Source organism: Plecotus auritus (assembly GCF_963455305.1).
Source record: "Plecotus auritus genome assembly, chromosome: 5".
NCBI lineage: Eukaryota > Metazoa > Chordata > Mammalia > Chiroptera > Vespertilionidae > Plecotus > Plecotus auritus.
This window is the reverse complement of record NC_137776.1, coordinates 163,555,122-163,582,090: the sequence shown is the minus strand read 5'-3', so window position 1 is coordinate 163,582,090 and position 26,969 is coordinate 163,555,122. Positions and strand designations below refer to the sequence as shown.

Below are 26,969 nucleotides of genomic sequence, written 5' to 3'. Positions count from 1 at the left end.
TATGGCATAGTCATATAATGGAAAACTATATGAGAATGCATGAACTACCACCACATATAATAACATGGATAAACTTCACAAGCATGATGTTGAGCCAAAAGATATTGTATAATTCTACTTACATAAAATTGGAAAGGAGGCAAAATTAGTTTATGGTATTAAAATTCAAGATAGTAACCTCTTTGGAGAAGGGCGGGAGGGGCTGGAAATGGGCAAAAGGCGCTTATGAGATTCTGGCAATGTTCCATTTCTTGATCTAGATGTTGTTTACAAAAATGAGTGCAATCCTATGAGGAGTCATCAAACTGCATGCTTATGATTTGTGTCCTTTTATGTATTATCATTTACTTTAACAAAATATAACAAAAATACACAGACAATCAAATTTAAGAGGTGGATTGGTGAAAAGGAGGGGAATATGAAGAAAAAAATAAGATATTCTACTTCCCAATATGTTGTTCTTAAAGTTGCCAACCAAATAAAATATAAATTAGATACTCACCATAAAACCAGGTAGTACTGGCTGAGTAAATTTTGTCTTAAAGGAATACAACAACTGTTTTGAATTTGCATCGTAGAAAGAAAGTTGACCTAAAAGGAAAAGAAAAAAACCTGATTATACCAAATATTGTAATGTCTAATTAAGGCTAACATAAATAATGCATCAAAGTGGCAACTAACTGCATATTTTGACATTGTTTTTGCTACAAACTATAATGGCTGGACTTAATCATTTCTTATTGAAAATCAGTAGAAAACATGCTTAAGAAAAAGCCAAAATCCAGTTTTGTTTCCCTGGTTTCCAAGATCTCCAGAGTGCTTCCTTAATCTGGCAGTATTCTACTTATTCAACTATAAACTATTTCTTTATCATTATTTAACAAATGGTTCCCCAGTAAAAACCAAGGTGATTTCTTCCTCATTTTTACTATAACTAGTCTCTACCCAAATCCTATCACCATTTAAAGTTTACTCTATTAAACTTTGTCTTCTAACTACTTGAAGCCATAGTCATACCTCAGTCTCTGAAATCATAGTGTAGTTACCATGGCTTCAGCTTTGTTAATTTTTAAAATCCTCTCACAGTCTATCTTTCAATATGATCATGCAATTAAAATAATGGTGTTTTTGACCACCTGTCCAACCTGATGGCCTCCTTACAACTGATATCACTTCTTCAAATTCTTATCCGTGACTATGCTCTTGGGTTGTACCCTAACCCTGAGGATATCTAATTTTATCCCTATTCTAAATGTAGATGCTGGTCCAGGCTCTCCTTTCTTCTTTAATAATCCGCCACAAGAGAAGAAATTAAACTAACATTTATCCTACTATTAAAACACTGGGTGCTGCCCGGCAGGCATGGCTCAGTGGTTGAGCATCGACCTATAAACCAGGAGATCACAGTTCATTCCTGGTCAGTGCACATGCCCAGGTTACTGACTCAATCCCCAGTATGGGTCATGCAGGAAGCAGCTGATTAATGATTCACTCTCATAATTGATGTTTCTCTCTCTCTCCCTCTCACTTCCTCTCTGAAATCAATAACAAAACAAACAAGAAAACACTGGGTGTTCTACCTCAAAATATTAAGCAGCCTGAAATGGTCACAAAGTTGATAAACAGTAAAGCAGTAATGCTTAGTTGTTCTGTGCAATCTTCAGTAGCCGCTCTGTGACGCTGTCTCTAATAATTAGCTTCGGCTCTGCTTTTCTTCTAAGTTTTAGCACTGAATTTATAAATACTGCCAGACATGCCATAGTTTGTCCTGCTGGCATCTCATATTTCTCCAGGACTCTGTTTCCTATCGATAACACTATCATCCTCTTGTTCACACTGGCTGGAACCTCAGTCATCAACTCTTCTTTGTCTATCCCTCCAATCCATATTTAGTTTTCAAGTTGTATGAATTCTACCTTCACACCATCAAATCCATTCTTTTCTTTATTATTTTTTAATCTTCACCCAAGGATTTTTTTAAAAGTGATTTTTAGAGTGATGAAGGGGGAGGGAGGGAGGGGGGTAGGGAAACATCGATAGGTTGCCTCCCATACATGCCCCTACTGGGGATCAAACCACAACTTTAGGTATGTGACCTGACTGGGATTCGAACCTGCTACCTTTTTTGGTGTTCAGGACAGCACTCTAACCAACTGAGACATTCGGCTAGGGCACCAAATCCATTCCTGATTCCTCACTGCTTAGGCCCTACTAATCACTCAGCAAACACTTATTAAGGGCTTACCATATATATATATACACACACACACATATATATACATATATATACATACACACACACACACACACACACACAAAGCATTTTCCAGGCAATCCTATATAATAAAACCCTAATATGCAAATTGACCGAACGGTGGAATGACGAGTTGCTATGATGCGCACTGACCACCAGGGGGCAGATGCTCAATGCAGGAGCTTCTCCCTGGTGGTCAGTACGCTCCCACAGGGGCAGCGCCACTCAGCCAGAAGTCAGGCTCACAGCTGGCGAGTGCAGTAGCAGTGGTGGGAGCCTCTCCCACCTCCGCAGCAGCGCTAAGGATGTCTGACTGATGGCTTAGGGGAGCAGGCCTAAGCCATCAGTCGGACATTCCCCCGAGGGCTCCCAGACTGCAAGAGGGCGCAGGCTGGCTGAGGGACCACCCCCCACCCCCGAGTGCATGATTTTCATGCACCGGGCCTCTAGTATTATAATTACTGTGTATGGTGCCAGTTAGGTACTGGAAATATTGGGGGAACACTTTGTAGGGTATGTGACTGTCTGGTCACTATGTTGTATACCTGAAACTGATACAAAATAATGTTCAATGTAAACTGTAATTGGGGGTAAAATATTTATTTATTTATTTTAATTTTTAAATATATTTTTATTGATTTCAGAGAGGAAGGGAGAGGGAGAGAGAGAGAGAAACATCAATGATGAGTGAGAATAATCGATTGGCTGCCTCCTGCATGCCCCCCCACACTGGGGATTGAGCTCGCAATCCGGGCATGTGCCCTTGACCAGAATTGAACCAGGATCCTTCAGTCCGCAGGCTGATGCTCTATCCACTGAGCCAAATCAGCTAGGGTGGAAAAAAACTTTTAAATAAACAAAAATGACATAGTGCTAGAAACTATGCTGCCAAATCACTGCCCTATGATGGCCAGAAGTTGTGTGTACTACTTTGAGAATCAATCTTTAAAAGAAATGTATTGATATAATATACAACCACAGGCAATTACATTTGAAAAAATTAAATAAGAGGAATGGCTAATGGTCAGAGAATGTATAATCTGGGAAAAACAGGGCAAAAGCAGCAGTATTAATAGTTTTTAAGCAAATAAGGATTACCTTGTAAATGTGAATTAGGGAACATAATTCTGTATTTCTTAAGATGTCAAAATTTAAGAGCAACAGTCTCTGAAGTTATAAGAAGACAAAGTGAGTCAATTTAAGTAAAACCTTCTAACCAAATGCTATCTAACAATGAAAGAGGCTGCCTTCTAAGACAATAAACTTCACATAAGAAAATTCATCAAGCAAACGAGTGGCAATTGCTTGCAGAGACAATGTAAAAAGGATTTTACACTGTTTGGTAGATGTATTGGGTAATTACTAAGGTTTACCCCAACTAGAAAAATCTGACTCCACCACTCTTTACAGGTAATAAAACAAGGTAAGAAGAAATTAAAATGGACAAAAGAAATTTTAGCTTTAAGATTAAAATTAGCAAATTTTTCCTTTCAGACTAAATTATTATATTATAGACGAGTGCTTTTGTAGGGCTGCAGGCAGACATCCACACCTTTCCAGACAAATCTGGAGCTGAAATTATGCTTATGATCAAATAAATCCTGATAGGTCAAAATACCCTTACCACAATGTTAATGGAAATTCTCTATAGATGATTACCAGAGAAAAGTACTGAAATATAAGCAACTATGGTGAAATGAATTGTGAGAAAATCAGTAAACTTACCCCCATCAAAATCACAGAATACACCTATTCTCTCAGGAACGGTAACATCCAAGGCTTTGACTTTGTTATTATGCTTTGCTGCAAATGTGTTTTGTAGCCAGTTGTTGACATGGATACACCAACTAGTGTTTGTTTTTCCTAATTGGTCAAATTTCCCCAAAGTCTTGTATGCTACTCCCACACTATAGGATTTACAATCCTTCTGGGCCTTGACCTCCCAATAATGTTGTCCGCTTTCAATAGCAGTGTCTCCTGCAAAAGACCAGAAGGCAAATTTGAGTCTTACCTCTTCCTTGTGAGTCACAGAGATTTGTACCTATCTCGTCCTATAAAATGGAACAAAAATCTGATTCAGGATGTTAACACTTTACTTATATATTTCTTATTAACTAATTTTTCTGAATATAAAAAGCTTCAGAACTTTTTCTTCTTACTATCCCCTTAAGAGTTATACATATATGTGGAGCACTACGTAAAATGAAGTAAGTTTTAAACATATAAAAATAAGACAATTTGAAAACCTGCCAAAGTAATTAGGCTTCAAGAGGAAGAAACTTTGGCAAAAATTCATTCAACAGAGGTAATCACTCCAGCTCTAGGTGAGTAGACAGTCCACCAGTATGACTGTGAGGCCTTTACTATGAGGTAATGAAGAACTGTATTCATCCTACCCAGCACTGTGTATGATTCCCCAGTAAAACGATCTCTGCTGCCTCTTACTGCAGGTGGCCTGGAACCTACAGATGTCCGTTTGGGGGATGGTGTACCACTTCTATATAAACAGGAACAAAAAGAAAAACATATATTTGATGTTGTAAATGTTTCATAAACTAAAATTACAAATTACAAAAGGAACCTTTGGAAAGTTTTAAAAATTATGTTGCACAAATAGCACCATTTAATTTTACATGAATTATTACAAAGAGTTGTCAATGATAAACACATATAAGAAGTCATCAACACAAAGCAAGCTGAAAACACTAATATCATGCAGACTGAGCAAGGCTTACACGAAGAATACACAATTGAAATAAGAAACAATGCCAAAATGAGATCAGATACAAAGGGGGAAAAAGAACTCAAGATAGAGTTTTTATAGTTTATATTTCTTGCAGTTAAATTTAAATAGAAGCAAATGTAAAAATAAGCTTATTACAATAAAAACTAAAGCAGTATATATTTTTGTTCTGGATCTTTTCTTCTTACAAAGTGAAATAGCAATTGCCCAAATCCATGCACAGGATAATGTCAAGTATTAGAAAGCATTTCTCCTACTAGAATGGACAAGATCCAATGTGACCTCCCTTACATCAAATTATATTATACTAGAGGCCCAGTGCACGAAATTCGTGCATGGGGGTGGTCCCCCAGCCCGGCCTGCACCCTCTCCAATCCGGGACCCCTGGGGGGATGTCCAACTGCCGGTTTAGGCCCAATCCAATGGGATCAGCCAAAACCAACAGTTGTACATCCCTCTCGTAATCCGGGACCACTGGCTCTGAACTGCTCGCCTGCCTGCCTCATCGTCCCTAACTGCTTCTGCTTGCTGACCTGATCGACCCCTAACTGGTCCCCTGCTGGCCTGATCGCCCCTAACCGCCTCTGCCTTGGCCCCGGCACCGTGGCTTTGTCCGAAAGGATGTCCAGTCTAATTAGCATATTACCTATTATTAGTATAGATGGTAAACTGGACAGTATTAGACCTTTCACTAACTCTCAACAATTTAAAATAAATCAAATCCCGAAGATATTTAAAATTTAATATTTCAATAATACTGAATCACTGCATTTAAAAACAAAGAATTTATAACTTACCAGTAGTAAAGAAATGAAGGCATGGAAAAAGAAAAACAGACGTAACTACTGAGAATGGCAGTTTAAATTTCAGAGAAAAGTTAAACAAGAAGAACTCTGCTACTGCAGCATTCCAGACTTCTGACCCAAAGTACATTTTTGCAAGAAGTACAACAGCTAACATGCCCCCCCAACCCCTTTAACTATCTGAATTAAGGCTCTTTGTTACCTCTGCTCTGGATTGTTTTACCAGCTTTCTAATGATCTCTTTGCTACCCAATTCACTTTGTTCACTGTTACCAGATAAATGTAACTGTGATTCTCCTACTTAAAAATTTTCCAGTACTTCCTTACTGCCTACAAACAACTCAGTTTGGCATTTCAGGTTCTTGATTTGGTCCCAGTTTGGTTTTCTAGCCCTTTCACCATAGAGCGCACTATCCAGTTCACTGCAGTTTCTGGAGGAGTTGCAATCCCCTGCCCATACCCCCACTCATATGCATATCTGCATTCCTAGCTTAGGCACCTCTATTCAGAGATCCCCTTATAGGTGGGGATCCTCAGCTGAGACCCTATCCACTGCCTCTGCAGGGAACTCCAAGAAGGGGGCAGGGATGAGGGTGTAAAGTCACTTTTTTCCCCTCTGTCTCAATACTTTTCTATGTCTAACCTTTCCCATTCTTCCATCTTCTTGGCCTCAGGTCCATTACAAACAGGATAAGCCTTTTGTTTGGGGCTTTCTTAGAAGAGAGACGATATCCACCATCTATGATCTGCTCTGATTTACCTGACCCTCACCTCATTCTGTTGAGAAAAATGGAACACTGAGGGAGCAAGCACCCTTTCCTTTTGTGGCCTCTTGTTTACAGGATTCTAGTCAGTGAATAAAAGGCTTGATTGTTACTTTCAGTTTGGCTCGGTGTCCTAATTGACCACTTCAGCACTTGGCAGATCAGAACCTCTTTCTTCCTGTAAATTCCTTTATTCCCACTTACCATTATACACACTCTCCACTTGTATTATTGTTACAGTATTTGAATATAGATAAATTTCTCATCTACTTAAGTCAGGGAAATTTTCTTGAAGGCAGAGACAGTGGTTATCTCTATAAACCCCAAAATATCCAGCTGACATCCTAGAGTGAACAAATATTTATGGAAAGAATAAATGTATATAATATTCCAGAAGTAGCCTACATAGAAAATACTCTTAAAAGGAAGGGAGAAAGAAAAATAATATGATATGAAATTCTAAATATAAGCAGTCTAAAAATCTCCAAGTGACCAAATGAAACTTTACTGACTCTACTAAATCTAGCAGCATTTTACAATTTACAATGTACTAACAATGAAATCACTTTTGCCAATGAGTGAATAAACTAGAAAAAAAGAGGAAGATAATTTTGAAAAGAGGACACATTTTGGTTTCTGATAAAGATATCTTCCAATCAGCACATTATTACTTGTGCAATTTGAATTGATTCATCTTTTTGGTACTGTCCTAATAATTTCACTTAATAACCTTTACTTTTTATCCTGATGCTTTAAAAAATTGCATGATTATTATAAAACACAGAACACCTCAAACCTGCCTCATGTCAAATACAAATAAAAGCAAGAATATAGCACAAGAAAGATGCTAGGTATAAGTAAATGCAGAAAAAAGCCAGATGAGGGAAAGTAATTCAAGAAAGACTTTAGGCAGTTTATTTTGTTATCATATGCAATATAATCTAAATATTTAGCACACATTAAGGGTGTAAATTCAAAACATAAGCTACTAATACAGACAGTCTACACAGAGCAATATTTTAGCTTATGAAGGCTGCTGCAATGGCTTCTGCTTATTGGTTAAAGAAAAAAAAAAATTGAAGTTATTCAGCCAAGCTAAATATACTAAGTCCTAGAACTAGACAAAGATCATCACCTTGTATGTTTCTTCAGTGAAGTAACATGGGCACTGTTAGATAAAAATAGGCAACTGTTAAGAGTGCTTTATAACTTAAATTTAACAGCTTATAATAAAATCAGGTCAGAAGTCTGATAAGGAAATTCTTTTTTTAATTTGCTGTTGTAACTCACAGTAACATTACCTTATTTCAGTTTGAGAAAAAATTTCCTCTGTTAAAAAAGAAAGAGGCCCCATACTTTGAGACTGTAAATAAGTCTAGCAGTAACTAAAGGTCCCAAGCCTCTGGTTCATAAGTTTGCTGATATGGGGAAAGGCACTGGGGTTGTGCATGCTAAAAACTGCCATTCAAGGCAGACTTTCAGGTAAGATTGGTGATCTAAAATTTAGGAACTACTCCTAGGAACTTCTCTCTAAGCACTTCAAGTTGCTGTAGATATTAACTGTAAAGAAATGGGATACTGAAATAAAAATGTGTAAGAAAGAAGAGAATTAGGAAAGAAACTAGGAAAAAGTAATAAAAATGTTAGTGACAAATTCAAGGACTGACCAACAATATTATATGTTTCACTTTCATGTTACTAACATATCACAAATCCTATTGATATATAGAATAAGAATTTCATTTCAGTATGAGTTATTGTCAAATAAGAATCAACTGATTTAAAGAACTAGCTTACCTGCCCTTGTTCTCTTTTCCTTTAACTTTATTTTCTTGGCCTTTTCCACCAGTAGGATCCCACTCTACACAGGTATCTTCAACTTTCAGGTTCAAATGGGATGATGAGCTATCCAAACTGAAATTAAGTGCTATAAAAAACAACATTTCAACTTTGTAAAAATGTAGCATATTCCCGCTTTCTGAAGCACAACTATCATCACATTATTTTCCTACCCAATTTTTTAACACTATATATAAAGAATATAGAAAGCCTAATGTTTACCTAGAATCAAGAATCCTTTTATCCTCTATTGTTCTATAAAGAGCACTTTAAATTCAACATTGCAACTGACCCATTGTTCATTGGGGTCTTTATTTATACAATATTCTAAATACAAATTTACTGACCATAACCACTTTGAGTAATTTGTCATGCTATGCAAGTTAATAGATTTCAAAATCTCCATGTGAACAGACATGAACTTACAAAAGGAAGAAATAATTCAGCTTTTCAGTAAAAATGGAACTAGAATGCCTTAATAGATAGGTTACTAAAAAGTTAGGCCCTGGCTGGTTTGGCTTAGTGGATGGAGCACTGACCTGCGGACTGAGGGGTCCCAGGTTCAATTCTGGCCAAGGGCACATGCCTAGATTGAGGGCTCGATCCATAGTGGGGACCATGCAGGAGGCAGCATGATCAATGATACGCTCTCATCATTGATGTTTCTGTCTCTTGCTCTCTCTCCCTTCCTCTCTTAAATCAATAAAGAAATGTGTTTTTTAAAAAAAGTTAGGATTAAGCAAAATAGAGACACTGCACTACCAAGAATGAACTGCCTTAAGGAAAGAGGTTTGCCCAATTGGTATGGCTCAGTGGTTGAGCATCAACTCATGAACCAGATGGTCATGGTTCGATTCCTGGTCAGGGCACATGCGTGGGTTTTCAGTGACTGATGATTCTCTCTCATCATTTACTAGAGGCCCAGTGCGTGAAATGCTGGCTGGATACTTCCTCCCTCGCCCCCTGACCCTGGCCACCTGCCGCTGGCTGCCACTGCTGCTGGCTGGGGCCTCCCTCCCTTCCCCCGGCCAGCCCCACCCCCTGGTCAAACTCCCGGAAGAACTCTCGGTGGAGGGGACAATTTGCATACTACGCTTATATAGAATGTTTCTATTTCTCTCTTCCTCTCTCTAAAGTCCATAAAAACATATCTATAGGTATAAAAGGCTAATATGCTAAGTGTCCGACTGTTTGACTAGTAGCTATGACACCACCAGAGGGCAGACACTCAATGCACAGGCATGGAAACATGGAACAGACTGATGAATCTCAGAAGGAAGCGGGGAGGGGGGAGGGCAGGAAGAGATTAACCAAAGATCTTATATGCATATTAGAGGCCCAGTGCATGGATTCATGCACCGGGCCTCCGACATCCCCCAAGGGTTCCCAGATTGCAAGAGGGCGCAGGCTGAGGGACCCTACCGGTGCACAAATCTGTGCACCAGGCCTCCAGTATATATATAAAAAAGAAAACAGGGTTAACCTCTATATTAGCTATTAGGTAATTTAATGCATGTAAGGGCATTCACATTTTTGAGAGAATGAAAAAGTGGATCTAACTCAAAGGTGCCATCAATTCTCAGTTACTTGTTAAAATTGAAAGGCTGGTTTTAAAAAAATAATTTTAAAAAGGAAAGTAAAAATTCCTCAGGCAGTTCTCTAATGTGTCATACAATGGAGAAGGATGGAGTAAATAGTGGCAGAAAAGGTATCACCTCCAAGTCACTTGAGACCAGACTTATCAAATACCACAGCATCCAAATGAAAAGACATGGGTTTTAATCCTGGGGGTGTAATCTCTCTCTCTCTCTCTCTCTCTCTCTCTCTCTCTCTCTCTCTCTCTCTCACTATTCCTTTTATGGGACCTGAGTCATAGAGACTAAGGTAAAAGGGATAATACTGTACAGTTGTTTGTTTTTAAAAAAGACCAGCTCCAACAGTGAGATGTCAAATGTTAGTCCTGTCTCTTATATAAGCCTTATAATATAGCTAGATATTAGTTTCCATATCTTTAAAAATCTATGATAACAAAGTACTAAGAAACTCAGAGTACAGGAATATTTCAAGGGTTCAATGTGTATCGGTGGCTGCTTTCTTGGTATTATAAAACATTATAGCCATTATTATTTGAGTCCACAGAGTAAATTGTAATTAATATCATATCATTTACCTTTACAAGAAGAGATACTATACTTTTAAAATTCTGTTCATAAAAACTTATGTTATGCATCACAATTCTAATGATAGAAGAAATAGTGCCACATACACTGGAGAGACAGATAATGTTCACTATTTTTCACATCAAGCACCATAGGTAGCAGGATATGAATTTTGGTAGTCCTCAACTATTTAATCTCCATCCCTCTCCTTTTCTCTCCAGTTCTTTGTTTATACACTTATTTCTATTGGTTGGTCAACAAGGACTGCATGCAGCAGGCCAAGAAAATCAATAAACAATTGTTCAACATGTCATATTTTTAAAATCTGGACTTTTCGTCTGGAGCTCCTGCTCTCATTAATAGCCACTCCTGTGCTATGGAATAGCTTTAGAAAATCTGTGACCCATCGCTATTTAAAAGACAGAGTTTATTCTGGATCTCCCTGAAGTTCAAAATCACTGTTCAATAGGCCTCAGGGTTGATTTTCAGTCTATCCACACCCCAGGGGGTCTATCCCATAGTGAGAAATGTTTGAAAACACTAGAATCAACTAGTCTTTCTCTACAAACCCTTAGTTTACAAATCTGTTTAGTATAAATACATAAACACCACAGAGATGTGTGGAATCTGATTCTGGAATTAAACCCACTCAATTATCATCTCACAACTGGGATGATCTCCAGCATTATGAACTTCAAATTGGTAAATATCTGAAAAATCTTCTGTATTAAAATATGAGAGTTAAAATAAAACTCTAGGGAGTTTTAATTAAATCCAAATTGATCTCATAGACTTTAGGCACCTAAATTCATGCCCTCAAAGGGGTTGGCACAGAACTTGAAACAGATTCTTATTCACATCTTTCCAAGCTAGTTCCAGGTATCATAAACAAGTCATTTAACATATTTAAACTTCACGTTCTTCTGCAAAATGGCTATCAGGAATACCTATTCTACTGATCTCTCAGAATGGTCTTAATGATCAAATGAAGAACTGTCAGAGTGATTTGTAAACATTAATAAACTATATAAATGTTAATTTCTACAATAAGACTTAAGAAAACAGAGAACCTGAACTAAATGAAAAGGCACTTCCCCATTACTGAGCCATAATCCATTCCCTGGGGAAACATTGGACACATCTCAATGATGTTTATGTATTTACTAGAGGCCCAGTGCACAAAATTCGTGCATGGGGGGGGGGGTGTCCCTCAGCCCAGTCTGCTCCCTCTCCAATCTGGGATCCCTTGGGGCATGTCTGACTGCCAGTTTAGGCCCCATCCCACAGGGATCAGGCCTAAACCGGCAGTCGGACATTCCTCTCACAATCTGGGACTGCTGGCTTCCAACCGCTCGCCTGCCTGCCAGCCTGATAACCCCCTAATCACTCCCCTGCCAGCCTGATCGACGCCTAACTGCTCCCCTGCCGGCCCGATTGCCCCCAACTGCCCTCCCCTGCAGGCCTGGTCCCCCGCAACTGTCCTCCCCTGCAGGCCTGGATCCCCCCAACTGTCTTCCCCTGCCAGCTTGGTCACCCCTAACTGCCCTCCCCTGACGGCCTGGTCACCCCTAACTGCCCTCCCCTGCTGGCCTGGTTGCCCCCAACTGCCCTCCCCTGCTGGCCTGGTTGCCACTAACTGCCCTCCCCTACAGGCCCAGTCGCCCCTAACTGCCCTCCCCTGCTGGCCTGATCACCCACAACTACCCTCCCCTGCCGGCCATTTTGTGGCAGCCATCTTTGGCCACATAGGGGTGGCCATCTTGTGTGAGGGCATGAGGGTCAATTTGCATATTACCTCTTTATTTTATAGGATTATTATATAGGATACTAAACTGAAATTTGTAAACTAAGCAGCCACCTGAGAATATAACACTATCATCTCAGTCTATTTTACCTATCTGAATACCATGATAAAGGAAAAACTAATGAAACCACTACTATAGTCCTAATTTCTCCATCTTAAAATTCCTATTGTTGGGAATTCTGGGTGAGGGGAGGAGAGATAGAACCATGCCTCAGATAAATCCAGATGCTGCATATATAGCTACTGACTTTACCTTTGGTCTCTAGAGTCACTGGGTCAGAACACTCTCCAGCCACAGCTTTGTTACAAGCTCGCACTCTGAAATTCATATACTTTGAATCAAACCTTAAACCTGAAAAAACGAAAATGGTTTTCAGACATGAAAAGTAAAGAAATCTACTCCAAAAGTAGGAGTATGAACCTTCAGACAGACATTTTTCCCTTCGTGGAACTTTTTCTTTACTCAGGAAGAATATAAATTTGTTAAAACAGTAATAATGTCTGAAATCAGAGGAATAATGATTTATCTATTGTTTTTTCAAAAGAAATGTTATACAGTTTATCAATGAATTTTTTTAAAACCTAGTGATAAGAGGTCAGGCCTCATTAAAACTAATGTATTAAAGAACAGAAGCTGGAATTTAAAATAACATATTCAATTTCTAGAAAGTAAACTCCCTAAGGAATTTTATATTTATGAAACACTGTCATTTTTTGTGAAAAATAAATTTAAAGAAAAGTGAAGCATATGGATTAATAGCAAAACTCTGAAGTTAGTCATGTCTAGATTAAAATAGTCTAAAAATTACTAGCTGTGGGACTTTCAACAACATGACAGAGCTACAGTTTTAAATCTGTAAAACAGAAATAATAAAACCAACCTCATAATTCTACATACTAAATGAGATGTATTACACTGGTTAATTGAGATGTACTGTGTAATACATTTCAGCCTAGCTCCTGACAACTGGTAAGTGTTCAATAATGGTTAAGTTACTAATGTTATTGATCATCCATAAGAAGCATTTACCAAATCAGGCAACATTCAGTCATTTCAAATACCCAAGGTCCCCTATATATGGAGATATCTTTTTAAAGACTTTCAAAAGGCTAACAAACAAATTTCGAATACCAAGTCACAGTTCTACTCTAAGTATTACTGTGAAGGTAATCCTAAAAGGATTAAAGGCAACAATATTTGTGGAGAAGTGTGTACATTTGGAAAGTTGATAGTTTTTGGGTTGTTAGAAAACATAGGTAAAAATTAAATGTTATTCAGAAATATTGTTTCCAGAACATCCCTTCATGCTTGTTCTACATACATTGTTTTACCAGGTTGCAAATATCCATAAGTAATTTAAATTATGGAAGAGAAATTCACTTCTATAATGAATACATAAAAAATTGGCTAAAGAAACTTAACATTATCTTTTAAAGTAACTCAAAATATTTCCTCAATTATATTTATTTTCTGAGAAAGATTCATGAAATGCAGTCATTTTACCTGACAGTGTATATTCGGTACCCTTTATATTATCAATTATGTCCCAGCATCGCTCATCCTTTACACGTGGAAGTCCATCAAAATTAGTTTTCCTATATTCCAGTATAAAATGGTCAATCTTATTATCTTCTTCTGGCATTCTCCAAGCTACTGTTACAGCATTGTCAGCCACCAAACACTCTACTGGATCTATCTCTGGAGCTTTGGGAACTGAAGAAAGAAGAAAAAGGCTAATTTATTATAGTACTAATCCAATATTTTTTTATTGATTTCAGAGAGGAAGGGACAGAGAGATAGAAACATCAATGATGAGAGAGAATCATTGATTGGCTGCCTCCTGCATGCCCCCCCCCCACCCGGGAATCGAGCCCACAACCTGGGCATGTGCCCTTCCTTGACCGTAATCGAACCTGGGACCCTTCAGTCCGCAAGCCGATGCTCTATCCACTGAGCCAAACCAGCTAGGGCAGTAATCCAATATTTATGTCTGTCATTCAAACTATGGTTTTTCATGTTGCTTTTGAACTATTCAATTGAGTCAGGCTAAGAGAAGAGAAAAACATATAATATGTTTTTCAGAGCTCTGTTTAAAAATTCATGTTTAAAAGTTTTTTCATAGACTTATTCAAAGTTTATTAAATCCTAGTTAGCAAAAAGCAATTCAAACACGCTAAGAATAAAGAATCAAGAATGACTTGTTACTTCTGAACATGTTCCTTTAAACTATTTCAAACAGCTGTAGACTATAAATTAAACCACTATTGAGAAAATAACTTGCTTTAACTCCAATAATTAAAATAATTCAAGATATTTTCAATGTATTTTAAAAATCTTGTTTATAAAATAATTATAATTCCTTAGCACTAATCAAAAATGAACTCCTCAACCCCCAAATACTTAAGAATTTTGAAGTGTTTTTCAAAGAGTTTTCTGAATCATTAAAATAAATAAGGATAAATGAGCCACAATTAACATGTATGAACATTAATCAACTTATTTTCCATAAAAGAGATTTTTCTATAGCTCCTCAACATTAACAGATGTTTCATTTACATATCAACAATCTAATTGGAGAATGTGGTCCTCCACTGATACAGATGTGTCTGAAATGTGTGAAACTGTGCAGGTATTGTATTTAAACATTTTGTCACTAAAAAAAGTTTTAGTGACACTGCTATCCAACAGTGTACTGAAAGTTTTAGTAAATGCAGTAAGACAAGAAAAGGAAGTAAAAGGTATATAGATTACGGAGGAAGAAATACAACTGTCTTTATTTGCTGGTGACATGATTATCTATGGAGAAAACCCAAAGAATCAATGAAAAATTTCCTGAAATTAGCAAACGATTATAGCAAGTAAGTGGCAGCCAGGATTAAAATCTAAGAAGTCTGGGTGCAGGATCCAGTGCATTACATTGTGGTGTACTACTGTGTCAAACTAACAATAAAATATATCCCTTAATGGGATTCTTAAAAATGGAATTTTAACTACCAGTAAAATAATTCTCTAAAAATGAAGTCTAGCAAATTTAATTATTCCTAGAAGGAAAAAAATTATGCTATATTTCTTTATATTTACATTCCAATGTTTATACAGAAAAATCTTGCAGAAAAAATATTTTTATCTATAAATTTACATGAAATATATACACTTACTCACCTGGCAAAAACTTCAAAGTCTGCAACATCTGTCTTTCCTGAGAAAAATCCACCATTAAATGAGTCATGTTGTCACTGACCTTTGGTTTCAAAGAAAGGCGAAAGGCTGAAGCCATCGTTACTCTACGGCAAATACAAACATGCTTTTAAAAATAAAAGAATGGAAAGTACCATATATTTAACTTATAAAATGAAAAGATAGAAATGATTTCACTCTAGTGATTTCAGAACTTTTAACAAAGATAACAAAACGAAAATAGAAATTTGCTTAGTCTTTGAAAATTAACTCAATAAAAAAACTGTAAAGTGTTTTTAAATTTAAAGAAACTTTCCTCCAGCCAGTTTTATAAAACTGAATATAAATACAAGTATCACAAGAGACAAATATTCAATATAAATCATCTTTAACAGAACCAACAGCCATCTAAATCTCTGTACACTCAAGCTTACTGACTTCCTGATGCCAGCCTCACTCCTTTTCATATGCCAAATGACGATCTGTACATATACCCTGATTCAAACATTCTTCCTAGTAGTAACAGCTACTCCATGTGTCCTCAAATAAGAGTAGAGGTACACTGACCAAATACTGGATAGCTTGGTAGCTGCTAAGAGGATGAGAAAGGAGAGAAGTAAAATCACTAGTAGGTGTCACTCTGATTGTCAACATCAGCTACATGGAAGGATACAGGAGAAATACCACTGTGAAACCACACATAGAAATAGCAGGAGTTCAAGAAATATTTATTAGATGAATGTGGTATAAAAAAAAAAACTAAAAAAAAAAAAAGAAAGAAGCCATACCAGACCTCATTTAATCCACAGTATGGGGAACCTGTTCTGTCAATTAAAACTGGAAAGAAAAGAAATTATGTTCTGGCCCAGCCGACGTAACTCAGTGGTTGAGCATCGACCTATGAACCAGGAGGTCACAGTTCGATTCCCAGTCCCATGCCCAGGTTGCGGGCTGGATCCCAGTGTGGGGTGTGCAGGAGGCAGCCGATCAATGATTCTCTCTCATTATGGATGTTTCTATCTCTCTCTCCCTTCCTCTCTGAAATCAATAAAAATATATTTTAAAAATATATATTAAAAATTATCATGTTCTAATAATTTGTCATTTTTGTCTCAAATTTCAGTTTTTCATATTATAATGAATTTCCACAAGAATCACATAGTAACTTCCTTTATTATCTTTTGTCAAAGAATAATACAAAAGTAATATTCATGAGTATTGTCCTCCTAGTACACAATTTGGGAGAGGAAGTAAATAGCGCTAGAGGAACGAAGAGAATAGCAGGCCTAGTCATTCAGATCTGCCAAATCTACTCTAGAAATCAATGATTTAAAAGATATCAAACTTGTTGCTGTCATTTTAGGATGAAAAAATGTCTAACTGTTGCTGTATTCAGTTACTTTTAAAACTAGGAAAGTAATCACGTTATTTAGAAACAAAGTTAACTGATATATTTATCAAGAAGAAAGTGTTATACTTAAATACAATTTATGGAGAAGGAAACTCACACTTACTGAACTCCAGTCATAACACTGAGTATTTCTCACATATTACTTTAAGCTTCTGGTTCTCAATAATAAAATTTCAGATGATATCAATAAGGAGTCTTACATACTTTTGTTCTTTACATCCCCAAGTATCTTTTGATTCAAAGACTTCTGAGAGAGCTATATTCAGATAGGTACTTAGTAAATGCCCATAGGATCAATGAATGGGTTTGAACCTACTTAGTTGCTTCTAAACCTGATTATTAAAATGCATTTTTTGAACTTTTGAGAAAAAAATATCTGAAAGTATTTTAGGAAATTTAATTCTGAAACTTTACCTGCAAAACTTTATTTAATCACTAAGGCCTCAAAGAAAAAGAACGTTCTCCCAAAAAGCAATAGAAAGGTCTATTAAAGCCTAAAAAACAAGAATAATGACCTTCATTTTCTAGTCAATGAAAATTTCAGTCTCCATAAATCAAGTTAGATGTATAACAATGCTATAATCTTTCAAAAGACTGAACATTTTATTTTTAAACTGAATACATTTAGACAATTGTGCATCAGAGCCCAAACTAATAATCTGAAATCCATAGATAATTGTATTACAGGATCCATGTCATTACAAATGTTTTAATTCACCCTGACTTTCTTGATTTATTTCTAATAGTAAAGCTGAATACAAGGCTCACACTTCTCCATTTTATTTCTGCAAAGATAAAATAACTGCAAAATATATAGATGGACATTTTTAATTTCCTCAAACTTCCTACCTAATTAACAACTCTTCCTTTCATGACCCCTTTCCTTCAAAAACCAGTAACTCCCACAATATACCTCAAGTAATCATCTTCCAACATTACTAAGCACCTAGACGTGTATACCAGTGCTTTGTAAAGAGATCCGCTATGTATTATCTTCTCATTTCTGTCTTTAGTGTTTCCTGTCACTCCATTATTCCTCCTGTACAACTTCTGTCATTCCAAATGATAATACTGAGTTCTCACAGATACTTTCATTTTCATGTATTTGATTCCTTGCTCAGATGTTACACACTCTTCCTTAAAATACCACTTTCAACTTCATAAAAGGGAATAATCTTTTCTTCACTTAGTAAAAATAATTATTTTATTATGACTCTGTTTTCATATTATGAACAGCAATAATGTAATTCCAGAAGCTTGTTTCCTGGAAGCACCTACAAACTGTATCAGAGAAACTGGACATCATGAAACTAAAAATCAAGCTTAAAAATTAAACCCAAACCCAGAAATGTTCCTTAGGTAAGAAGTAAACATTTTGTGGGCAGTCTAAAAAAACAGTATAGACTCTGAAAAACAAAACAAAACAAAACAAACAAACAAATGGTGTTTGCTCTGGCCAAAAAAATAAACTCTGACATCTGAGATCCCTTGGATACTGATGAAATCAAGCCAACAAGCTGGCTTAGAAGAGGAAAAGAAATCAAGTTTCACTGAAGAATACATTCAGCCGTGAACACTGATCATAACACTAAATTCTGACAAACAAATCTGGATGGTCAGGGGTAAGGACAGAATTCCGGGAAGCACAAAACCATAGAGAAGAACAAGGGAGGATATTGCAAGGTCTCTCAGAAAGTCTTTGGACAGCCCAAAGCCTGATTAGGCAGTGACTTCTAGCCCAGATAATCAGGGACCAGAGCTCGAATTGGAGTAGGTGGCTAAATAGAAGAATTATCTAGCCAGGGTGGGAAGAAGGATCGCTCACAGTGAATTCCAACAAACACAACCCAAAACTACCTTATCCAAAAAAACTACCTAGCATCCAATCCTCAAACACCCATATTTTCACCTTCAAACTCTCATAATCTCCTTTCTACATTTAGGATTTATAACAATGATCCATGTTTTTAATCAATCCCTAATATAAAATTTACAAAAAATATAAAAATTAATATTTGTACTAAAAATTCTATGACTGTCATGTGAATCTTGCCTCTAGTCAAATAAACAGCCATGAGAGAAAGCCAAAATTGAAGTCTTCAGCCAAGATTAACAACAGAGACACTGGTTTTCACACAACCTACAATGAATAATTTTTAAATTATCTGATGAAGAATAATTTCACCTAGGATTCAGAGTGGGGATTTGAAGAGCTGTGCCTTTCAGAGACTCTCACAATCCTCCAATGAAGAAACCTAAGTGATCACCTCACTGGAGTCAATGGTCCGTGACTAGCCAGGCAGATCAGAGCCATCCCTCTTGTGGCAACCCAATCCAAAATTGCCAGCAGCTCCTTTAGCCTTTTGGTGTATTCATTACAGCAAGTACTCAGTTTCCTTTCTTAATCCTGACTCTATCAATGAGAGAGACCTTATAAACTAGAGTCTTTCATTATTTTCTGTAATATTCTCTTCCCATAAACGGGTAGTAGTGGCATTAGAAAGAGAAAGAGATGGCACCAGGAACAGGATGAAACGAGAATACAAAGGTGTTAACCAGGAGAGCAGTGAGAGAGCTTTAGCTACTGAAGACGATCTAAAATGCTGTGACACCCATATAAAATTTAAGAACAACAAAAAATGCATTCCAGGAATATTTTTTTAATTATTCAAATTGGTTCCCCACCATTAGCATAGTCAATTAAGAACTGTAGTAAAACTAATACTAAAACTAACTATATTATACCAGAAATGAAATTCTTTTGGAAGTACATAATTGTCCACAACTATGTTTTTAAAAAATTTTACTAACATATTGCTTATTTCTGAAAATATGCAGAAGATATATTTTTTTATTTGACCTTTAGGTATTTTTGTCTTAACTAAGAGTCTAGCAAGAAACTGTTCTTGAATTTCATTTCTGATTTCAATATCAACACAAATAAAAATGTAGGTTTTATTCCATACCTATCCTTGATCTGTCTGGCAGCCTTGGAGCAGATCAGGGAGGAGAGAAAGAAGGCAGTTAGTGCTTTTCATGCAAGTTTCAATGGCAGTGACATGCAAGAAAAGTTAGGATATAAACCCTGGAACAGATTAGTTCATATTCACCAAAACATAAATTATAGGAAATTTGTACAGTTTGTATCAGCTTGCATAATGTGATGTTAGAATTACAGTAGAAAATCTAGACCCCATATACACCACCTTAAAAGGAGGGAAAACAAACACTTCCAACTAAAACCAGATGACTACAAATGTTTTTTCTTACCTTAAAATTATCATAACACACCTCCACTTTCATTCAGTCAGACACTCCCCCACTAGAACCACCCCTCTCCTTCGTGGGCACCGATTTCTATGCATTCTGATCGATTTCTTACATATTTCCAATCTGCTCTCCAATTTTTCTTCAGAGACCTCTCTCACCACTTCATAATGATTGCTCCAAGTTTTCTCTCTATGCCTTCACTGGGCAAAGACTGTATTCTGAGAGCTTTCCTGCTAACATATAAATCTAGGCTGCAGTTCTACATTCCTTTACCCCCAAAGAGTAAGTTCTAATGGCAAAAATTCAGAGGAGAAACCTGAAAAATAGTTGGAGCAATGGGATCTCCCCTCAGATGACTTTTTTTTTTTTTTTTTTTTTTTTAGAATGCTAGCATAAGTTTAGGAAGGGGACACAGCTATTACTTGGTGACAGTCACAGAAAAATACAAATAAAAACTGTTATCCCCTTTACATTCACATGCAATATAATATATCCAACAAAAGTTTTTTTTTCCATATTGACCAGAGTAATTAATGATATATCCATTGAAGATCACGTTTTACTCGACACTCCATCCCCAGTGTCTAGCATAAGGCTTGGCACACAGTAATACTTAATAATTATTAAATGTAAATGAATAGTAAATGTATATAACAAAGCTTCTGTTGCCCCCTCATCTTCGGTTTTAACATTGTTCTTACTAACAGTCATTTTTAAACCCATCCTAGAATATTCTGGTATGAGAACCTTTCTACACAAAAGAACAGAACTGCAATTTAGATCAGCATATGATGCAGTTCTAGCACTATCATAATCAATCCTGTGACCTTGTATATTAATCATTCTATTTCTTTATTAAGGGATTTGGGTCTTACTGTTTCTAAAGACCCCTTTTAAGCTTCACATTCTGCAGCAGACAACCCAATGCTGTGACATCTATAATATGTTCCTTAAATCATAACACTATTTTGTTACTAGGATAAGAAATGTTATGGTGGTCAATTACATTGTTTGTTTGTTTTTAAATACTGTCATTACAGCTAGCGTTACAAACCAAAGCTTTTAATATAAGTGTCAATGGGAAGAGGAGACTCTTCTCTGTAGTTGATGTTTCTTCACATATGGAGAAGCTCCACTAGCATTATCCCTTAGCCTCTCTGCTCCCTCGTTTCTCCTGGGGAGGTGCTATGACCTAATCTGACTGACTGACTTTGGAAGGAGACACTAGAAATAAGTAGCTCAGCACCTTTCCCTTTTTCTGGCAGCTTGCTTGCCCACAGAGAACATATATTCTGTTCTTTCCCTTGATGCAGTAAATTTCACTGAAACAGGCTACCCCCACAGACACCTGAGGTAAACCTGTCTATTTCTACAATTAGGAAAGTTTGCCCGTTGATATAAGCCAAATTCTCCAATACTGTTTTAACAATATTTGGCCTCTTATTAGCTTTATTGTTTTACTAGATGCCCGTTGCAGGAAGATTCCTGCAAGAATAGGGCTTCCTGCGGCCTGAGCGAAGCAGAGAAGGGAGCAAAGCCCACTGAGGTGGGCTTCGCTCCCGTCTCCACTGCCTGGCTCCCTTCTCTGCTGCCTCACACCCTCCCGTCTCCGCTGCCTTGCTCCCTTCTCCGCAGCTTTGCTCCCTTCTGCAATGCTTGGCTTCCTTCTATGCTGTCTTCAGTCTTTGCTTCGTGCCTGTGTATGCAAATTAACTTCCATCTTTGTTGGGCTAATTTGCATACTTGCTCCTGATTGGCTGGTGGGCATAGTGGAGGGATGGTCAATTTGCATGTTTCTCTTTTATTAGTGTAGATCTAATTTCCCAACTGGTTTAGAACTTGGTTAAAGGGATATTACTAACCAGTCACTCTCAAATAACCCAACAATATAAAGACCATCACAGCTTTTTAAAGTGACCATAATTACTCAATTTTGTTTCTAGTGTTACTTAATTTACTAAGGTGTCATTTTTTTCAGTGCATGCAAGTGTACACATGTACACATGCATATAAAGCTTTCATGTTATCATTTAATGTACTTGGCTGTTTGTGACAAACCAGAAATGAATAGATAAAAAGCCAGCTAATTTAGGAAAAACTGTTCATTTATACTCAGTTGGTAAAGCTGGAGACTCTGCTTCTTCTTTTATTTAGGTTCAAATTTTATAGTACATTCACTGTGCAAATGCAGGAAGGTTGAAAAAGTTATTCTGTACAATGATAAAGAGTAGAAAGTCTCAAATTCTGAAAATATTTCTCTAATAAGGCCCAATTTCAAAAAAATGTCTTGAGTTGGAAAATAGGTTAATTTTTTTTCTGGAATTTCTTCTCCGAAAGCAGAAAACTGTCCAAAAGATACATGTTGCAATGTTGCTTGATTCCTCTAAGTTTCAATTTCAACTGTTATGCATTTTGTCACTTAAACATCTCTGCTTATTAAGTATATTTATTGGCAACTACATAATTCCACTTAGTGAGCTATGAAGAAGCCTCAGTGAATATTTAGAATTTTAGGTTATGATACTGTGTATTAATGGAAAGCCTTCAAGAAGTATTAGTCATATTACCTTGCTCAACATGACTATTTTCTATTTCAATTTCGATCACTATTTCTATTTCAATCTTCTAATAAAATATTGTTTGCCAACACTTCATTTCCCTCTGTTCATATCAGACATGATTCCTTTTGTCTCTTTCATTCCCTTCCTCCATCTCTCCATTGTTTTCAAAATCTTATAATTCTGATCTTTATTTTATCAGTTATAGGAATCTGTCACCTAAGACCCTAAAAAGAATTGTAGTAAGAGTACAATGTAGTAGTAATCACAAATGGTTCTTCATAATTTCAAATTAAATATAAAGACAAACTAGATCTTTTCCCAATCTCTCATTTTTAATCTGCAATTAGTGGATATAAAAACTTTTCTCTTCCGTGACTTTATCCAGCCCTTTGAAGGTTAAGATCTTATTGTTTCTATGTTCTTTCTTAAACCCTCATTTTTCTTCTTTTATAGAAAGACTAGAGGCCCAGTGCACAAATTTGTGCACAGGTGGGGTCCCTCGGCCTGACCAGCGATCGGGGCTGTCTTGCCCAGTACAGGGGGAGGGACCACAGGAGGTTGGCCTACTGCAGGAGGTTGGCTGTGGTAGCGCACTGACCACCAGGGGGCAGCTCCTGTGTTGAGCATCTGCCCCCTGGTGGTCAGTACGTGTCATAGTGACTGGTCATAACAGTCACTTAGGCTTTTATATAGATAGATGTTAGAAGCAAAGTACTCTAAAATAATTCTATTTATGGAGCAGCTAAATTGAATAGTATTTTCTAAACACAGTTAAAAGAAGTTTTAGGCCTTGCTTACTGTACTCAATGAATCATTTTCCCAAACAGAACAAAATTTGAGATTTCCAAATTTCTTCCCAATCAGCAGAGATTGTTTTAACTCATCGGCAAAAAATAAGAAGCAATGACCAAAGTTTAAAAGATCTGAGTTTCAGCCCATCACATGAACTAGCAAGTTAGTTAACTCTATTAGGACTCAGTTATCTCATATATAAAATAATGAGCACTAAGATATCTTCCAACCCTGAAAGTCCATCCTAAGCCATCTTAAATGTAGATAACTTTTAAAAATTATCCAAAATAAATTAAGCATTTTAACAATAGAATTTTCTGAAATATGGGCTGAAATGGAAAAGAGGCAGCAAAGAGTTAGTTAAAATCAGAGAGCACTGATAATCAGGAACCAAAATAAGAATATATCTGTTTCTGAATTATAATTGCTGAGAGAAAAATACATTAACCCTGTCAAAGGATGTATCTAGCAAAAGCTATATGTCAAAACTAATATTTGCCTGAGAGGATTTATCCTTATTTTGATTTGCAGTAAAGCCCAATAGAATTCCTAGTAAAATCTGAATGCCAAACAACACTGAGAAACTTTTCCAGCCTTATCTACATGTTCCCATTGTTTTATACTTCAAAATTTCCTACTAGATTTGGGACAGATAATTTCGTAATGTTTCCTTGAGACAATCTGAAAATGTATAAGGGGCAAATACTTAATACTTTTTCAATACTTTTTTATAATGTATAATTGAGATGTCTACCCTCACCCCCAAAATACCATATTAAGAAAATAATTTGGGAAATAAAGAAGACTCAGTCACAGAGAGTGAAAAGAGGTAGCTTCAAAATGCTATTTTTCCTTAGGCAAAAATACCAACTTTCAAAGAAAACAACATTGCATACCAAGCTTCCATACATTAGAAGCTTTATAATTTCAATATAAATGTTTATAAAAAGAACTATTTTTAAAAACACATCCACAAAGTCATAATAAATAACTTGAAATAAACTTTGAATATAGTACTGCTCACATCTGTTCTATGACTAAGGACATTTATATAATAGACTACATTTTTATAGAACATAAACATTCAAATTAAGTAGAGGGGAAAAATTGTAGCTTGAGCTATTCTTAACAAATATTTAGATTTGTTTTTAAAATGCCTTCATAACTGAAACATTCATGCTTTTGGTAAAGGTCCTCTCCTCTCCTCTCCCACATTCCTGACGTTGGCCCACAGAAGCAGCTTCTGCTCCCTTGGAAATACTGAGGGAGCTTCTATCCCTCTCCTTATTTGCTCCTCCCAGTGGTCAGAGCCTGACACTCACTGAACAATATTCCAATGATTATGCGTCAGAATTGGGAAATACACAAAACCCATTATCCTTTTTCATCTGTGATCAAATGTAGAAGATATTATTTCCTTTTTGCCTTAATCTGCACATTTCATTTCATTGTAGGCACCTGGGCAGGTAACCATTCCATCCTTTCCAGTCTAAGAAGTGGGTTATGTGTGGCAAGACTGTGATAAAATGCCTGGTTAGTTATATTGACTTGAAAATTGTCCCACAGACTCAGCTCTTCATAAGTAGAATTCAAGTTCTAGATTCAGGGGGTGGGGAAAGATAGGGATATTAATTTTGGCAAAGGGTCCAAGCAGTGTCGTGCGGGCCAGCTATTAGCAGAGAACCCAGGTTTGGTGGGTTTTGGCTACTTATCCATCCAGAAGTAAAGTTAATGATCAGATCTCATTTGCTGGTGATCTTTCCACATATATTTACTGTCAACCAAACTTATAACAGTCTAAAAAAATGTGAAAGTATGTTCTAAAATATTTTTCCATTTGTGCTATTTTTACTGGTAAATAGCATAGCTTCATACTAAATTTTCATATTGAAGTACATTTAAATATCAATACTTAAAATTCTTTTTTTAAGATAGCAAAATCTAAAAAAAATTAACAGTGTGGATATTAGCCTATGATATTTTTTGTCTCCATGAACTATTCATATTAATTGGATTTAATCACTTCAATATGGGACATTTGTAAACAGTATACCTTAGACAGTGGCCAGCAAACTGCGGCTCGCGAGCCACACGCGGTTCTTTGGCCCCTTGAGTGTGGCTCTTCCACAAAATACCATAGCCTGGGCGAGTCTATTTTGAAGAAGTGGCGTTAGAAGAAGTTTAAGTTTAAAAAATTTGGCTCTCAAAAGAAATTTCCATCGTTGTACTGTTGATATTTGGCTTTGTTGACTAATGAGTTTGCCGACCACTGCCTTAGAAGAACTTCTTTTTCCAAATATCTGTCAATATACTGCTAGTCCAACAGTTAATCTTCAAAGTCATCTTTGCCTTTTCTCTCAGCAATTAGGTGTTTGGGGCAAGCCTATTATCCATGTAGCTGGCCAGGAAAGTGAACTTATGTTCTGACTTGGAATCAAACCTTTATCTGGATCCTCTTTGGATATACTCAGAAAATAATTGCAAGCAACTCTCAGTTAAGCATTTTTCTTAAATAAGAAACTTAGATTTCTGGCTAGGAAACACTGACAATTCATTTCACCACATCTCCAAATGGTTTAAGAGCTATTAAGCAATACTTCAAAATGCTGGAAGACAAAACCGAAACTATTAAGATAAGCCAATTGGCACATTAAGAAATATATTTAAACCACAATGTGATTTATTTTATCAGAATCTTTCTAATTTACAAATAGCTGGGAACAAGTTTTAATTAACAAAGATGGAAAGAACAAAAAGGAGAAAGGGAGAATGAGAGCCATTGAGAGGAAGGCAGAGAAGGACTCAAATGTGAATGAAGAGAGAAACTTGGAAAAAACAAACACTTATCAGAATTTTTCCAAGCATCAATCCCTATTTAAATGCTACTGGAATGCAAGTTATCTTTGAGTATTTGTACACACATTTTATAGTTTACCCGTCTTGTTCCTCATTCTCAGGCTCTCAGCTATTAATTCCTGCTGCTATGACTATGCCTTGTCATTAACAGCTGCTCTAGCCACTACAAGGGAACTCTTGACAGCTAGGGAACAAAAATAAAAAAACTAAAAATTTTAGTACCAGGTACATATTAATAGCTAACAGATTCTGAGGCTATTGAATAGAGGATATGTCTCTTGCCCATGAACTCTGTGACACTGATCTTGAGGACTCAGACATCTTTTGCTTTCTGCATGTATTTGGCTATGAGGTTATCATATAAATATCCTCTAAATAGGTGATGTATGTATATTTTTTAAGTACCTTAAAGTATGATACATTTTCCTCATAATTACTTTATATAGTAGTACTTCCAAATGCAAAGATGAATGTTCTCACAACCCACCTCCAAATTCAAGAATTAATTAGGTCACTGATTTATAGAAAAATAACT

The 26,969-nt window shown here is 36.5% G+C and overlaps 1 protein-coding gene across 3 annotated transcripts in view; it reads right to left on the bottom strand.

Annotated features, from left to right (window-relative positions):
* The window catches only part of FSD1L (fibronectin type III and SPRY domain containing 1 like), a 52,941-nt gene that overhangs the window by 6,269 nt on the left and 19,703 nt on the right, over positions 1–26,969 (bottom strand). The window contains exons 5-13 of one of the 3 annotated variants that reach the window (XM_080667941.1): positions 19,922–19,944; positions 15,530–15,651; positions 13,871–14,080; positions 12,620–12,718; positions 8,362–8,491; positions 7,700–7,732; positions 4,651–4,751; positions 3,980–4,231; positions 503–591 (exon numbers count right to left, since the gene is read on the bottom strand). In XM_080667941.1, coding sequence (XP_080524067.1) covers positions 503–591; positions 3,980–4,231; positions 4,651–4,751; positions 7,700–7,732; positions 8,362–8,491; positions 12,620–12,718; positions 13,871–14,080; positions 15,530–15,651; positions 19,922–19,944 — 1,059 coding nt within the window. The remainder of the gene's footprint in view (positions 1–502; positions 592–3,979; positions 4,232–4,650; positions 4,752–7,699; positions 7,733–8,361; positions 8,492–12,619; positions 12,719–13,870; positions 14,081–15,529; positions 15,652–19,921; positions 19,945–26,969) is intronic. The other 2 variants (XM_080667942.1, XM_080667943.1) reach the window with 2 other exon arrangements.